The following is a 17,896-nucleotide window of genomic DNA, read 5'->3' on the forward strand; positions in this document are numbered from 1 at the left end:
TTCTATAAGGACTACATTTTTATACCCCCCCCCACACATCCTTTGTTATAGATGTCATGTTTTAGATCTTTTTGTATTGTATATCTCCTTACTACTTATTGTAGTTTGAGTTTGATCTTATTTTCTTTTGACCTTAGTAGTAGCTTTCACTGTTTTTGTTAAATGTTTGACTTTACCTTTGAGGTTTTTTTCCTTTCTCATATTTTCTTATTTCTGGTTATGGTCTTTCTTTTTCTGCTTAAAGGAGACCTTTTAACATTTCTTGTAAAGCTGGTTTAATGGTGATAAATTCTTTCAGTTTTTGCTTGTCTGGAAAACTCTTTATCTCTCTTTAGTTCTAAATGATAACTTTGCTGAGTAAATAGTCTAGGTTGTGGGTTCCTTTCCTTTTAGTACTTTAAAGATGCCCTGCCACTCCTTTCTGTCCTGTCAAGTTGCTGCTGAGAAATTAGCTGATAGCCTTATGGTGTGTCCTTGCATATAATTCTTTGTCTTCCCCTTGCTTCCTTCAAGATTGTCTTTTTATCTTTAACTTTTGCCATTTTAAATGCAATATGTCTTGGTGTGGGTCTCTTGTATTCATCTTATTTGGAGCTTTCTGGGTTTCCTAGACCTGGATGTCTCTTTCCTTTCCCAGATTAGGAAAGTTTTTAGCCATTATTTCTAAAGTTTCATTTCTTTCTTTCTTTTTCTGGGACCCCTATAATGCTAATGTTTGGGTACTTAAAGTTATCCCAGAGATCTTAAGCCCCATTTTTAAAAATTGTTTTTTTATTTTTTGCTGTACTGTTTGATTGATTTTCACTAGTTGGTGTTCCAGGTTGCATATCTGTTCTTCATATTAGCTAATCTGCTGTTGATTCCTTCTAATATATATATATATTTTTTTATTGCAGTTATTGTATTCTTTAGCTCTGCTTAGTTCTTTATTATATTTTGTAACTCCTTGTTGAAGTTCTCCCTAAATTCATCTCTTCCACTCTCAACGTTGGTGAGCACCCTTATGACCATTTCTTTGAATTCTTTATCAGGCAAATTACTTATTTCTGTTTTCTTAGGGTTTTTTTCTGGAGATTTTTATTGCTTCATTTAAGAGATATTCTTATATTCATTTTGTTTGACTTTGTATGTTTGTTTATATGAATTAGATGAAGTAGCTATCTCTTCCAGTCTTGAAAAAGTGGCCTTATGTAGAAGTAGCCTCTATGTACTCTATGTGTGCTGTGTGTTTTGGCCTGCTGGTAGGAGCCAAATGGGTGCCTAAGGTGTCTGGGCACTAGCCTACTGAGCTGGAGCAGCTCTGGGTGGGAAGGCCAGGTGTATGTAGTAATGTCCTGTTGATCCTGCTTGCTCCGGTTGTTCAGGGTTGAAATGGTCCCAGGCGATGTGTCCAGGAATGTGCTGCGGTGACCTTGCGGGTAGGCCAGAGCACCTGGAAAGAGCTCCTGCCTGTCCTGTCGAGGGTAGGTGGGCATGTAAACAATGCGTTCACCAGTACCTCTCACCCCGGAGAAATTTCACAGTCCCTAGAGAGCTCCTGCAGCTCCCCAACCTTCTGTATACAGTCTCTTATTTGTTGTACAGAAAGTGGTCTTGTGAAGAAGCAACTTCTGTGTAGGCTTTCTGAGTCGGGTAGTTTTGGGAAATTGGTTGGAGCAGGGCAGGTGCTTCCAGCGGGGCAGGTTCTTATAGCACCTGGGGCACTAGCTTGCTGGGCTGGAGCAGCTCCTGGAAGGGAGACTAGGTATGTGTGGTGACATCCTGTTGTTCCTGCTTGCTTGCTTTGTTTGGAGGCTGAAGGCTCTGGGCAATGTAGTTGGGAACACTCTGCATACTCTTGCAGGTAGGCCAAAGCACCTGAATAGAGCTCTCACCCAGCCTATCAAAGTGTAGGGGGTATATAAACAGTGGCACTCACCAGCTCCTCTAGCCTAGAGAGTTCCTGCAGCTTTTGAAGGGCTTCTATGGTTTCCCAGGCTTTTCTGTTAGGTCTCTTCTTTCTCTTGTTTGTTGTTCAGAAGCTGTTCATGCAGCTCTCAGTTGTCTCACAGGAGTAATTGTTTTCAATATACATGTATATTTGAGTTTGCTCATGGGAAGGGGCTTGTTCAGCCAGCTCCTGAGCAGCTGCCATCTGGGACCTCCCATTGCTTCATGTATTTTGGGCACATGTTGGAACTTCGATTCAGAAACAATAGCTGGAGGCAGGATGAGAAATGCTGACATTCTGTCTCTCCTGGGAAGACAATCCTCTGGGAGCCAGGGTGAGGGATCCCTGTGTTGTTGGCTGTACCAGCCTGGAAAGGATTTTCCATCTCACTGGGGAGGGAGAGGAAGGGACAGGTCTTGGTTCAGGTACCACAGACTCTCATTTTTCTTACTGAATTAGATTTTCTTTTAGTAACATTGTAGAGAAAAATATTTTCTTTAGTAAATGTTTCTTCATTTGCTCTATGCCCTTAGGACCATTTCCAGAGAATTTAAATGGTGGTGGTAGTTTTGAAAAATAATTTTTACCAGTTTTGTTGGTGAGCAGCTCTTTGGAGCTCCTTATGCTGTAATGCTGAAAGTGAAACTCTTACTTGACATTTTAGGTCATCATCAGGTGGTTTTGGAGTATTTGTATCCTAACATTTTTTTAATCCTAATTTTAAATTAAAATATTTTTCTGGGAAACTTGGCGCCCCGAAAGGGATCTGTTGTTACTCCAGAACTCACCCACTCCAGAGAGCAGTGTTCTCATTTGTGTTTCCTCTCTGATTATGATTAGTTTTTTATGCCTGTTTCTTAGTTTTGATTGTGCTAAGTTGTGTTAAGAAATAAATAAATTTATGTGCACTAGCCTTTAAACCTCTTGGGCTGGGTAGGTTGTCCTGGGTCCTCCACTACTCTGTCTCCTTGAACATGCTGAGTGAGTCCTCAGGTAAATGCTGCCTGTCAGACTGTACTTGACCCATGAGTCTCGGGATCTTTGAGGAGGAAGGAACATGGGCAGTGTGTTGACACCTCTGCTGGAATATCCCCAGTGATGAGGGCTCCTCACTGCTTTAGAAGTACCTCTTCCACGGGTGCATGAGTCTGATGGTCAGGACGTTCTTCCTTATTTCGAATTGAGACTTTCATGGTTTTAATTGTGCAGCTTTTAACAAATCCTCTTTTTTGCTTAACATTTTTGTTTTCCTTGTGGAAACAGACACCCACATTTCTGTAGTTAGAGTTCAACAGTATGATCATGTGCTGGCTGAAACACAGCCCACGGTTGAGGTAATTTAGTCTTCTTCCTAAACCTTGTACATGGTTCTGGGGTCAGGTGTCTTGTGAATTCTAAGTGTAAGGTAAAATTGTATGAAAAAACTCAGACTGAAACAAAACTCATGCCCCTGCTCCGGTACTTGACTAATTTGATAATTTTCTTTCTAGGAATATAAGACTTACAAGGAGAACTTTCTGAAGCGCTTCCAGCTCACCAAGCTACCTCCATATCTAATCTTTTGTATTAAGAGGTTCACTAAGAACAATTTCTTTGTGGAGAAGAATCCAACTATTGTCAACTTCCCTATCACGTGAGTATTAACCCTGCTTCACTTCCTCTTAGAGGGAGTGAGCCTGAATTTCTTTTCATATTTTTGTACCACTGTTAATTTTGGACTGTTTAGTTGGAGATTGCAAGGAACAGAGCCTACCTACACTACGTAAGTTAAGAGTTTTTAATTGGAAGGCTATAAATATTTCAAGGGCCTTAAGGATAGATGTTTACCTGGAAGCAATCCCCCTTTTACCTTCTTTCCTGGTGCTTCCTGGAAATTGTAGTCTTTCAGTATAGGGAAAAACATGATAAAAGTAGGCTGGACAGGTAGGATTCTGCCTGGCTGTGAAGATCATCCTGAGCAGTTAGAGTCCATCTTTTGCTGGTCCTCACATCTTGCACACTGCAGTTAGGCCTGGACAGTGGGGATGACTCCGGATTTGTTTTCTCGTCATGCAGTTCCTCTTATTTTTTTCTCCAGAGGGTAAAGTCTGGAATGTGCCCAATTTCTCCCTATTGATGAGGAAGTTATAAATTTTGATGTATGGTCTTTCTTAGTTTTAATTAACCATGCAGTTGTCTTTTTATGAACATTTATGAATATTTTAATGCAAAATTGGGAGGTGTTATACCAGGTATTTTTACTTTGCCACCTTCTAACTCAGAAAGCTCCTGCAAGGCCCTTTTCAGGGTAGGCAGTTGACTTAGTTCTCAAGAGACATGGTTTTTCGTATGCTGAAGGAGGTATCTCTGAGAGCATGGAGAGACTTGGTGGCAGGGCTGGAAGGAAGAAATGTGGGCTCTGTGTGTTCACCTTTAGCTAAGATAACAGTTTCTTACTGAGAAGGATTTGGATGGAGAGATGATAGGACTAACATGATGTTTAGCTCAGTAGTGTTTTTTTAAAACCTTCACAAAGTAGAATGGGAGCTGTAATGGATAAATGCTTGTCTTCTTTTCTTTTTCTTGCCATCCCCCTCCATTACCCAGTTGCCCAAACTGGAGCAGACTGCCAGTTTTCTCCTTTGGAAGTAGTTCCAGTTCTGAACTCTGTGTAGTGTTTAAGAGAGTAGTATCTACAATTAAAGAGGCATACTGCAACCAGGGGAGCAATGGGCAGCAGCAGCTCCTCTTGGGCTAACCCTCTGAACCCGTTTCCAAGGCCCCCTTTCCTCTGACCTTACAGTGAACCTCAGCAGTCCTGCGCAGGTCCTCTCTCCTGTTGCTCCTTCTATCCTCTGACTTTCCAGTGAGCTAAAGCAGCCCCGCCTAGGCTCATTTGTTTCCTATAACATTTCTAGAGAGCCAGACTAGTCCACCTAGGCTCTCTCCTCTTGCTTCTTCTGTCCTAAGCCCGCCCTTGTTTCACTGTCCCCATCTTTAATAAATGCACTTTCAAAATAAAAAAAATAATTAAATTAAAGAGGTCTGAGTTCTGGGCTGTCCTAGCTGTGTGACTTTGGGTAGGTCATTCACATATTTTCTGGTTAGTAGTCTCTCATGGATAAAATGAGAAGCTTTAACTAGATGATCTCTAGGGCTCCTTCTAGGTATAACATTTTATTACTTCTGGTTCTGTGATTACCAACAATCTGAGAACAGTGGGGATTAGAGATAGAAAACCTTTGTTGTTAGAAATACGGAAGTTCTTTTCCCCCCCACATTATTCTTCCTTTTCTTCATTGGCACCTTGTTTGTGTGACAATTAGAATGAAATTGGGGCATTTGGAGGATAGTTTTCTGCTACCTTGAGTGGGACCACAGAGGAGATTCAAGTCTGAGTATTAGGCTTTTATTTCAGAACTAGACTCTTGTGAATTGCAGCAGTCACCAGTCTGTTCCTAGTAGGAAGGAGCATTCTGGACTTCAGGGCAGCTCCAGAGGAAGGAGGACTATGTGTGGATAGTAGTTCCTGCTCTGGAACCACAGAAATTTCCTTACTCCATTGGTTTCTTTTATATTGGGCCTGGAGTATATTTATTTTGCCACCAGTTGTATTGGTAATTTTGATAACTGTGACTTCAGTGGTTTGCCCCTCAGAAAGCTTACTTTGGAGAAGCTGAGAAAAAGATTACAGCTGACCTTTAAACAACATGGGTTTGAACTGTATGGGTCTACTTATATGTGGATTTTTTCAGTAAATATACAGTTTGCTCTTTATATCCCTGGGTTTCGCATCTGCGATTCAAACCAACCTTGGATTGAAAACAGGATTTTTGACCCACAGTTGGGAATCTGAGGATGTGGAGGGCTAAGTGTATGCATTGTTTCATGCCATTTTATATAAGGAACTTGAGCATCCCTGGGTTTTGGTATTTGTGGGAGGTCCTGGAACAGTTCCCTGCAGATAACGAGAGACAACTGTAATTAGTTTAGGGGGAGTTAAAAGTTATATGTGAGTTTTTGACTGCACAGGGGATCAGTGCTCCTAATCTCCACATTGTTCCAGGGTCAGCTGTACTTCTTGACTAGTCAGCCTTTTGGAGAACATCAGATTGTGTGACTAATTCTGGAAACCTGCACTTTAATTACTTTATGTATTGTAATTTTAGAGTAATTTGGTTTTAGATTTTTAGAGAGGAAGGGAGAGGGATAGAGAGATAGAAGCATCGATGAGAGAGAAAGATGATCAATTGGCTGCCTCCTGCACACCCTCTGTTGGGAATCGAGCCGGTGACTTCTTGCTTCCTGGGTCCACGCTCAACCCCTGAGCCACACTGGCCGAGCACATCTTCTTTTTACTAGAGTTTATCAGACTTGCAGTCAGGCACCCTCTGCTCATTTGGAGATAGGGTTTTTGGAGCACAGGTTTAAAGTTTTACTTCCAGTTAACTAATTGCTCTCTAAATTGGACTGTTCTCATTGGGAGATTAGTATTAATGATGTAATGTAGCTTCATTCCCTTTGCCAGTTAAACAGTTTGGTTCAGCCATGAAAACTTGAGTATAAATTCTCCTGAAGATTTCTCATTCAGAAAAGTCCAGACAGCTGTTGTTAAAGCAGAGGAGATGAGAACCCGGAAAGTCAGCTCTCAGCAGCTGGCGGGTAGTTTGGCTATCTAGATTTCTCATGGATTGTTTTGGACTCATATCTAAACTATCTTTAAGATTGAACATGTATTGAAGTTTATTTATTTATTTTTAAAAATATGTCTTTATTGATTTCAGAGAGAGGAAGGGAGAGGGAGAGAGAGAAACATCAATGATGAGAAAGTCCTTGATCAGCTGCCTCCTGCACGCCCCCTACTGGGGATCGAGCCCACAATCCAGCCATGTGCCCTGACTGGGAATCTAACTGTGATCTCCAGGTTCATGGGACACTCAGCCACTGAGCCATGCCGGCTGGGTGTGTATTGCAGTTTATATGGGACACTGTCAGTGTGTAGAAAAAAATAGCTAATGCATAGAAAGCTACATAATATAATTAGAACAAAGTTGCATATTTGTTTGTAATTACATGGTTTACATTGAAAAGGTTTTATATTTTTGGACAGGTGGTATATTATATTCACAGTCTAAAATTCAAAGGGGGATATCTGTCTGGAAGTGACCACTAGACGTAACCTCTGTTAGCATGTCTTGTGAATCCTTCCAGGGAGGATACTGTTGTGTTGCATGTTGTGAGTGTAGCACATCAGACAGTTACATAGATTAGAAAGATGATATAATCTCTCATATTCTACCATGTATTATTTAAATTTTTATAAATATTTGTAGGAAAAAAGGATATGTTTTTCCTAAAATTATATAGTTATAAACATATTCTCTTAATATTCATATTAACTGTCAGTCTGTTTCCCTATTTAACTGTTTGAAAGTTCATAAATGTCTTGGTACAGTCTTCACAGCAAGCATTTGTTATAGCACTTTACTTTTGTCATAACTGATATACATTGATACTTCAACTGATGGATAGACTTCAACAAATAAAACACAAAAAGAGATTTTATTCTAGGTACAGCAGGAATTTTTTATTTTTGAAAGTGAGTGTTCAGATATTTAAAATAAATTTGATATTTCTAAGTCCCAGTTGAAGGAACCTAGTCAGTAGTTTCTTTTGGCAACTAGAACTGAAATTGGAAAGCTGTGGGGTAGCCAAGGTGGGCCACATAAGGAAGAGAAAGCTAGGCTGCAAAAGAGGAAGAATAAAGCTGATGTCAAAAGCAGGAAAGAGGGCAAGTAGCTCTCTTAGGTCCTGCTGCTTCTATGCCTAGTTCTTGCTGCATTTCCTAGTCTGAGAACCTTGATTAAATTCCCCTTATGTGCTTAAGCTGCCTTGGGTTGGTTTCTATCATTTGTAACTATTCCACTTGGCTAAAAGAAAGAAAATCAAATAAAGAAGCAGGAGCCCAGAAAAGTCAAAGAAAAAAATAAATTGGAATGCCTAGTTTGCCATATTGAAGTTGTTACATGACACCGTGCAGTGGCAGCTCACGTAATCATGTGGTCGGGTGAGCCAGGGTGCTGTCTGAACACTGAGCTGCTGCTGATTCCCAGGCCAGGCAGGGGATGAGGTGGTTTCACCTGTTGTCTCCGTCCTCGCTGTCTCGCCATCTCGGAGAGGGTGGCTCTCATCTCATCGTAGAAGAGCCTTAGGTTATGTAACCTGCTTAATCTCACACATAGCTCGAAAGTGGCAGAGCCCTGATTCTAGTTCAAGTCTGAATGACTCCAGGCCCTACATTGTACTTTTGATTGCTAGAAATGCCTTTAAAATGTGCTTTTTCCATAGAGCCAGTCTCTCTAGTTTGACTCATTTTTATGGCAAGTTAGGTGAATTTCCACAAACCGGGATTTCTTTGGGTCTGCAAGCCTACCTAGATCCAGGGTCCTAAATAGGCTCCAACAGCTTTGTGGTTCATTTGTGTAGGACAGTTTCCCTAACCTGGTAGCCTTTGTGTGACCTTTTGGCTTTATTTTCATCACCAGAAATGTAGATCTGAGAGAGTACCTGTCTGAGGAAGTACAAGCAGTACATAAGAACACCACCTATGACCTGATTGCCAACATCGTACACGACGGCAAGCCGTCCGAGGGCTCCTACCGGATCCATGTGCTCCATCATGTGAGTGGTGCTGACTTCTCATGCACAGAGGGGCAAAGCAGGTGTTGTTCCTTTGGCATCTCAGAGGGCAGCTCCCTTCAGTTTGCCCTTTCTTCACTCTGACTTTGGGATTCTGCAAGTAATAAAGCTGTCAGTGGTGAGTTTGAGGCAGTGGTTCTCAGTTTCAGCTGCACATTGAACTCACCTGGGGAGATTTAAAAATCCTGATATTTGGACACCACCTCAGGCCAGTTACATTAGAATCATGTAGTTTGTGCCTGTTGGTTTTCAACTGTGGTAGAAGCCAGGGATGCTGCTAAATATTTTACAATGCACAGGCAGCCCCCACAGCAAAGAATTATCTGGCCTAAAGTGTCAGTCAGGGTTAGGCTGCATTAGAGTATTGAGGTGGGAACCAGGCATCATTGATGTTTTAAAGTTCCCCAATAGATTCCACTGTGCAGCCAGGTTTGAGAACTATTATCCTAGGCTAGAGCCTTACCACTGAAAGTGGAATCCTCGACCAGCAGCATTGATGTCATGAGGGCATCATTAGAAATGCAGAACCTCAGGCCCCACCCAAACCTACTGAATCAGAAACTGCATTTTAACAAGAACTTCTGATTGATATGAAGTTAAAGTTTATGAGGTACTTGTCTCAAGATTCTCTTTCAGCTAAATTTTAAGAATTTGGCTCAAGCTGAAAATGGATGAAACATGTACTGAAGATATATTTGGTATCACACAGATTATTAGCACAGATTGTTCTAATTTGATTAGTTTTCTGGAACTGTTCTGTTTACCAGGTGCTGTGCTTTGGAAAGTTCGCCAACTGCTCAGTGCATGTTCATGTCATTTATATCTTTAAAATACACCTCCAAGACAGGTGTTAATACCATCGTTTTATAAATGAGGAAACCTACCCTCGTAGTTTGAGTAATTTATATACCGAAGTCAGTAGAATTGGGATTTAACCCAGATATTTGGTTTCACCATGTTCTTAACCAGGCCTTGAACCGGGAATGGGGACTTGATTATGTGGTCCTGAGCTTTTGTTTTTTCTGTATTCTAAACTATCGGAGTATCTGGATTACCTATATTCTATGGTGTCTGTCTTTGGCATTTCTTAGAAGTTTGGATAGATGAGGCAGGTGAGCTTCCAGAAGTGCTTCTATCATAATCCAGAAACCTCTTTCTCCCTTGTTTATGGGAGCATGAAGTGAGGTAGGCTTTGCTGTATTTGCAGCACTAGTTTTGTAGGCCACAGAGAGTGAGTATGATCGGTAGTGTCTGCTGAGGACACTTTTTCTTGACTTACTGTCTCTGTGTTTTTGGGGTGGGGGGTGAGAATGTCCATTTGTGAGTTTTTCCCAATAGTTAACACTGTACCTCCTAGGCGAGTGTGTCCAGTCTCATTTCTGAGTAGCAAAGAGACGTCTTACATGAGCAGTAGAGGACTTTTCTCCCCCCTTTTCTCTATTGTTCACCTAAATTCTTCTTAAAAGGTATAGGGTGTTTGGACTGCATATACTTAATGGAATCTTCGGCAGGAACTGTGTTTGCCAAAGTCAACACCCTAAAAGCTCTTTAAATTGAATGACTCCCAGCAGAGGTTGTTTCCCTTTTACTTATGACTCTTGGTGGGTGATGGCTTCGTGGCTATTCTGATTCTTCTGACTGTGGTCCCTTCCTTGTACACCCTTTGGTTTTAGTGAGCAGACTAACCCAGCCCTTCATACTTTTTGCAGGGGACGGGCAAATGGTATGAATTACAAGACCTCCAGGTAACCGACATCCTTCCCCAGATGATCACGCTGTCGGAGGCTTACATTCAGGTGGGTTGGCCACAGACTTGATCAGTTCCAAGTAAATAGGATGTGGGGTCAGTGAGAGGAACAGTGTGCATGAAGGCAGGGAGTGGGATTGAGTTAGAGCCTCAGTTAGGCTGGGTGCCTGTTGGGATGCACTGAGGAGTGAGGTTATATGGCCTTGAAAGTCCAGGAGATCTTCAGAGAAGAAGAGAAGAGCAGGGGAGTACGGAAGATTTATGAGTGAGAAGGGAGGTTGTGTTTATGGGCAGGTTAGTTTTGCACAGGTGTGTGATCTGATTTCAAGGAGGAAAGCCTGGAATCATCAGGACACCAGTTAGGAGTAGGCTCTGAAGCTTCCCCAGTTCGCTAGGCAAAGTTAACCCTCTTCATGACCCCATAGCACTTTCTGCATGTCTTTATTGGAGCACCAAAGGTATTATTGTAACTGTTTCTCTGTTGGATTGAGAGCTGATGGAGCAGACTATCTGTCTTCTCTTTGTAACTGTCCTAGTACCTGGTGAAGAAGGAAGACTGAGACTAAGGAAAAGCTATAGCTTTATAAAAAAGAGGGCAGACCCTTCTCGTTCTAGAGTTAATTCTTAGCAACCTTGTCTAAGGTTATAGGTTTGACTTTGAGTTCTTTCTTAGAAAGGGAGTTTGGAATGGGAAGTAAGAGAGTGGGATGGATGGAAAAGTGAAAATCAAATGAAAGGGAATTTTCTGAAACAGGAATTATTTTCAGAGGACTCACATGTGTACGTTGAGCCACAGGCTGTCCACTGCTTAGGGTAGAATAGATATTTTATGAATATTTGTAGATTGAATACCAACTCCTAAATATCTGTTGTATTCCTTTCTTACAGATCTGGAAGAGGCGAGATAATGATGAAACCAACCAGCAGGGGGCTTGAGGGAGAAGCCAGTGCTTTGCTTCCAGGGGGCTTTGGATGAATATGTAAATAAGAATTTTGCAGCTGTGACTGAACAGAGGCTGACAGGCACATCCCTGGGCCAACCTAGTTTTTTGTATGTTGGTTCACACCAGAGCATCAGAGGGCCCACCTGCCGGGGATGACTCTGTGCTGTCACCCAGCTGTTCTTTGATCAGTTTGTTGTAGATGGATGTTCTTTCCCCTTTCTATCTCTCTTCTAGCTTCAACAGGCCAGAACTCTTACAGATTATGTAATTTATTTCTGAGTAGCTATGAGTGTCTGAAGGACAAGATAATTCTAAGCATCGAAGCCTCAGGATTCTAGGAATAAGAGCATGAAGCCAGTAGCACCCTTTTTCCTCCCTGATTTTTTTAGAATGAATTAAATATTTTCCTATTTGTAAACCAGCCTCTTGTTCTATATATTTCCTTTAGGCTGTTATTTTTTTAAGCCTCACAAACAGTTTATCCTACATTCTGTCATCTAGTGGACACCATGCTTATCTTCCTGTCAGCTTGTGGGTGGTGTGTCAGCTAGGATACATTTGTCTCTAAGTAACAAAATATCTGACTAAAAGTGATCAATTATAATTGTACTTAACGAGAAGTTAGGAGGTGAGTGGTTTCAGCCTGTAGTGCCAGGGCTATGTGAGGGAAGAGGGAAGGATGGACGGTTGGAAGAGCACCTGGCTGCAGTGCAATTCTGAGAGCCTCAGCCAGGCCAGCCGGAGCCCCAAGCAGAGATCGTCTTTCAGAAGAATCACACACAGATGGCTTTCATCGATTAGGAGCCCAGTCATTGATGAGGAGCAGTCTGGGGAAGTATCACCTTGGCCTGAGCACAGTGGCAGATCTGAAGATGTGGGAGAGCTGAAGCTACAGCGGCTGGTGGCAGTCAACTACAGCAAGTTCTCTGCACCTGCTACCCTTTACTTCTGGGACATAATACTCTCCTTATTTCCTTCTACCTCTCTGACAGCTTCAATATTTCCTTTGCAGGCTCATCTTCCTCTATCCAGCTATTAAAAGTTGGGATTCCAAGCCCTGACCTGTGTCGCTCAGCTGGTTGGGCATTGTCTGTGCGCTGAAAGGTTGCCAGTTCCATTCCTGGTCAGGGCACATGCCCTCATTGCGGGCTCGATCCCTAGTCGGGGGCATGTAGGACATAGCTGATCAATGTTTCTCTCCCTCTCCCTTCCTCTCTCTCAAAATCAATAAAAAAATCTTAAAAAAATTTGTTTTTAAAGTTGGGATTCCTCCAGTTAAGGTAGGCCCTCTCTTCTTAGTGTTTACTTTTTCCATGGGCCATTTCAACTATGCCTGTGGCTTCACTTGTCATTTCAAGGGACATGACTCAAATCTCAATCCCGGACTTGTTTAAATTCTTAAATTTAGAGCCAACTGCCTACTTGATATATTATGGTGTCTTAAAGTCAACTCAAACTCAGCATTGTTCAGAACTGAGCTTTGTGAGTTTTCTCCTCATACGTGGCCCCTTTCCAGTGGTTTCCATGTAGATGAAGGGTTCCACCACTCATCCAGTTATATAAGCTAAAAATTGTCCTTCTCCACCCTCACTTCCCTTGTCTAATCCATTACCAAGTCCTATGTATTTTTCTTTGTGGTTCTTGAATTTTCCCACTAATTTCCCTTCTCTGCCAGTGTCTAGTCTAAGCTAGTGTCAGCTTATTCCAGGGCTAATCAGGAGAGAGAAACTAATAATTTGATCGGGAAATATAATTTCAAGAATTATTAACTATAATGGGATTGGAGTACCAGGGATTGGCTAGTAATAGAGAATTATAAAGAATGGGAGTAGCAGATGAAAGGAACAGCTCCTTACCCCTAGGGCCGCCATAGAGTGTGTCCAAGGCTGAGACCCAGACCTTGCTGAAAATCTTTTCCCCGGAACCTGTCAGAAATCTCTCTAATGTGTTAAAAAAAGCTGTTTACAGGCAGTGTCTCACTTTGGTACCAAACTGCCCTGGGAGGAGGGGGTTGCCCAGTGAAGCTGCTGGGTGCAGGGTGCTGCTGCCCACTGTGCACTGCTGTGCTCTTGCGGGAGCCAGGCCCCAGGGCATCTGCAAGCACTGTGGGAGCCGGATGCGGGAGAAAGCTGCTTTCAGGTGATCACACCAGAGCCTGGAAGCAAAGCCCTTTCCTCCTGCAGTATGTTTCCAGTATCCTCCCCAACAAAGCTTCAGTGTCAGCTGAAGGAAAAATCTAAAGGGCCCCAATCCACCTTCACAGAGCAGGCCCAAAAGGGTGAATTTGAAGCTGAGAGGCACTAAATTGATAATTGGCACAGTCCACCTCTTTGATGACTCAGCTTCCATGTGCCCTCTTACACACATTGAACTCTACACAAAGACAACAAGAAAATGTATTTGTGCCTAACAAAAGCAGCCGCCCTTCTTACAGGTGAACAAGTTTGTAAACATTCGTTGGTGGCTATATTGGTTATTCCTCAGACCCAGTCACGGTCCCACTGACCGTGGGACTGTTACCTAAAGACTAAGTTGTAAAGTTAACTTCCAACAAACTATATAAAATAAAAATGGGAAGAAGAGAAAAAATAGCATATACAAATTATCATGTACATGTAACCACATAGAAAATAAGCAGAGTCACTTACGGTCCTCATTTCTGTAACTGGTCACAGCGCTGTCACTGATATCTGTTGTTCCACTACCCCTTCCATGCTTACTCTGCCCTAAGCCTGAACCTCAGCTCGGGGCTCTTTACTTGGAGAGTGATCCAAATCTTAAGTCCCTAAGGGCCTGACTCCTTAATCAGGATCCTGCCTTTGCCCTCTGGGTTGCTGTAGTTTTTCCATTACCTTTACTATTGGACATGGCCCGTGTTGCCTGCATTGTGTAGGAGGAACCCAATTTCCCCTTGGTAATCAGGGGCAGTCACTGACAGATAGATTACCTCCCCACCCCGCATTGGTTCAGTAGCATAAGGAGCCCAAAGTGTCCAGCTGGTAGTCTCATCTTCCAAATTAATGGAACCATTGTTGCGTCCTCTGGTGGAAGCATTCCTCCCTTGGGAACTAAGACCTCCAAACTGGCAGAGCTTAAAATTGCTGGAACAGGAAGCAAAAATTTGTAAGGTTGCCCTGGCCGGTGTGGCTAAGTTGAGCGTCGCCTCTGTGCACCAAAAGGTTTTGCCAGTTCAATTCCTGGTCAGGGCCCATGCCCGAGTTGCAGGCTAGATCCCCAGTAGTGGGCACCCAGGAGGCAGCCAATCAATGTTTTGCTCTCATATCAATGTTTCTCTGACCCTCTCTAAAAAAAATCAATCATAAAATTAATTTGCAAGGTTATTAAGTATAATAGTCACCTCAACATCCATTTTCTAGACCCACGTATTTTGTCTGTGGGGGAGAGAGTATCATATAATGGTCTCTGATTCAAAGCATAAACTGCATCCTGTAAAATGATCACCAAATGGTACGGCAGCTGAGTTTTCAGTAAGTCATTCCACCATTCGATTAGGCTAGCTGCTTCCAGGTTGTGGTGTATATGTATATTCTGTGAAATACCTGTGTTCACCCAAAGGCATCCACTGCAGAGAAGACAATACAGAATTAGGCGTACACCAGTGACGTGCTCTATGGCTGTCAGCCAGCAGCCTCTTTCTCCAGCCACCCCCAGTGCTTGCTCAGGGAAGTGAGCTCATGAGTCATGGTGATGGAGACAGAGGCTATACATGGGCTCTCCTTTCCCTGACCTGAGCAGTATATACTCATTCAAGGAGTCCATCTATATACGCCAGACTTCCTGTTCACTAATCTTAATGATTCTGATCCTTCTGAATCCCTGACCACCAGTCAACCATTGGCAACTGGCCATGAATTAGTCTAGATCCGTACTTCAGGCCTCCTTACACTTTAAATACAGTGAACAACTGAATATACTGCTTGAAGTTATGCCCACTAGGTGGCTTTCCTTCACTACTGTCCTTCAGTGTCACCCTGAGTGGGGATGCAGTGCTGTAGCTGTCCGCTTGCAGGTTGTACTCATATTGTACAAATCCATCTATAAAGATGGCTTGAGTTTTACTTTCCTTGGTTAACCAGTCTTAAGGAGCGCCCCCAGGAGGCAATGCAACAGGAGCTGGTATCAAAAGAATGTGAGCCACCTGCTCATGTATCTTCCTTGTGCCTTTGGACCTACCAGAGCTTGGTCTTGTGTGCTAGTTCTACTTGGTAGATTGCAGCTGCACATGCCCAACGTTATGGCTAGTTGAGCCAGACAACGGCCAGTTCATGAAGGGAGGCTCAGGTTGCATGGTCACCTGATGTCCTATGGTTAGACGTTCAGTCTCTAGCATGACCCAGAAGCTAGGCAGCAGCTCTTTCTCAAAAGGAGTATGGGTGTCTGCAGAAGAGGGTGTAGACTTGCTCCAAAATCCCGGAGTTCTGCGCTGTGATTCTCCTGTTGGTCATAATTGCCAGAGGCTCCATATAGCATTCCTGTTTGCCGTGGACACTTTGAAATCGTTGGATCTCCTGGAGTATAAGGCCTAAGTAGCAGAGCCGCCCACTGTGCAGCCTAACTTGCTGTGGAACATTTTCTTGTCCTGGTCTCCCCTTGAAATTAGCAGCTTTACAGCTGTGAATCTGAAGTTGGGTAAAAGTAGCACACTTAAATGTGGTATATGTTGTCCCCCAAAGCAAAAAAAGCCTAGTTATACTAGGACCTGCCTGAGTAGGTGGGGCAGGTGGAAGGTGGTGGGGCGGGGGGCGAGGGGAGCTATGGTAGGTACAGTGACTTGTCTTTCACTGTGAAGGGGATATTTTGACATACTCTAGACCATTGATCCCGAGGAACTTCTCTGAGGTGGCAGGCCCCTGAATTGCTTTGGGGTTAAATCCTACCCTCTTGTTCGATTACATCTTACTAAGGCATCTAAAGTACTTGGTACTTCCTGCTCATCAGATCCAGTCATCATAATGTCATTGATGTAGTAGACTAGTGTGATATTTTGTGGACCGTCAAGACGATCAAGATGTCTGTGGGCTGTACTATGGTAGAGAACAGGAGAGCTGACATTGAGCAACGCTATGAAGGTATACTGCTGGCCCTGCCAGGTAGAAACAAGCTACTTCTGGTGATCTTTATAAATTGGTCTGGAGAAAAAGGCTTTATCTGCATGCCAAGCGCCAGGCCTCTGCTGTATCAGTAAAGGTGCTATATCTGGGACAACAGCTTCAGTTGGAGTCACCATCTGATTAAGTTTATGGTTGTCTCCAAAATCCATGTCACTTCTGCACAGGCCCTTTGCCACTGTCATTCTAGTCTAAGCTATTGTCAGTTTCAGTTTACAATGGTCTTCTAACAGGTATCCCCACATTCCCTTATCCCCTCTCTCCAATTCTTTCACACTTTAGCCAGAGTAATCTTTTAAAAACACAAATCTAACTAAGACACTTCTCCTCCACACCCTGATCTGCCAAAGACACTACTTTGGCTCGTAGGATAAAGACTGGAAACCTTAGTCTCACCTTTTGGAAGTTTCCTCTCGTCCTCGATTCTAGGCTCACTGATTTTCTTGTTGCTCAGATGTGGCACAGGACACCCCTTTGTGTCATCTGCTTCCTCTGCTCTCCTCCCTTTAACTCTTACTTTTTTACCTCTCTGACGTCAGTACCATTTATATTTCTAATTGATAGCACTATCAAACTGAAGTATTCCATATTTCTTTTCCTGTGATTCTGTGATTAATGACTGTCTCCCCAATTAGACTCTCAGTTCCAGAAGGACAGACAGGAACTGCTGCTTTTATGCCCAGCCCTAGGGAAATGCTCAGCACTTAAGAGTCAATCACTAATATACATTGAGCAAATGGCATCATGCTAAGCCTGTGTTCATTCTATCCTTCTTTTGCACAAATGACTTTGTCTCTACACTCCCAAGGTGTTGACAGTTGATACTGTTGCCTGAAAGGTTGGGGACCACTGCTCAGAGCTGGCTATCATGTCCTGTGTGCAGTAGCTTAAGGTCCTTTGTGGGTGACATGGCTTGTTTCCACTACTGCAGTCTGAGCCAGAGGCCTGGCTCGCATGTCTTCACAGCTGTGATCCCAGCATCTGCTTCCTCTTTTGGACACCTCATACTCTGGCCAGTCTGAACCACAGCTGAGAGAGCAGTGAATTCCTGCTTTCTTAGCCAGAAGTCACAAAGCAAAATATAAATGTGGAAAACATATCCTAAATTTAACAGACATGTGATAGGGGAAAATTTGCAACCTATAGGACAGTAAATGAATGAATACACTTAGTATATTTTTACTGGTAAAACAATGAAAAGAACACTCCAATGGAAAATTAAGTAAAATACCCATATAAGCATTTTACAAAAGATGAAATATAAATGGCCAATAAACATAAAAAATGTTTACTTAGTAACCAAAGAAATGAAAATTAGAACAACCAATGAGGCCATGTGTGTATTTTATTTATTTAATTTTATTTTTTGAATCCTCATCTGAGGATATTTTTTCCATTGCTTTTCAGAGAGAGTGGAAGGGAAAGAGAGAGAGAAACACTGATGTGAGAGAGACACATTGATTGGTTG

General features: G+C 42.7%; 1 protein-coding gene across 4 annotated transcripts in view; it reads left to right on the forward strand.

Moving 5' to 3' along the window:
- Positions 1-12,360, forward strand: part of USP39 (ubiquitin specific peptidase 39) — a 29,872-nt gene extending 17,512 nt beyond the window's left edge. For all 4 annotated transcript variants that reach the window (XM_081157061.1, XM_081157059.1, XM_081157060.1 and 1 more), the window contains exons 10-13: positions 3,421-3,563; positions 8,455-8,590; positions 10,318-10,404; positions 11,244-12,360. In XM_081157061.1, the coding sequence (XP_081013187.1) occupies positions 3,421-3,563; positions 8,455-8,590; positions 10,318-10,404; positions 11,244-11,291 (414 nt within the window). In that variant the 3' untranslated portion in view covers positions 11,292-12,360. The remainder of the gene's footprint in view (positions 1-3,420; positions 3,564-8,454; positions 8,591-10,317; positions 10,405-11,243) is intronic.
- The last annotated feature ends 5,536 nt before the right edge of the window (positions 12,361-17,896 follow it).

This window comes from Miniopterus schreibersii (genome assembly GCF_964146895.1).
Source record: "Miniopterus schreibersii genome assembly, chromosome: 13".
Taxonomy (NCBI): domain Eukaryota; kingdom Metazoa; phylum Chordata; class Mammalia; order Chiroptera; family Miniopteridae; genus Miniopterus; species Miniopterus schreibersii.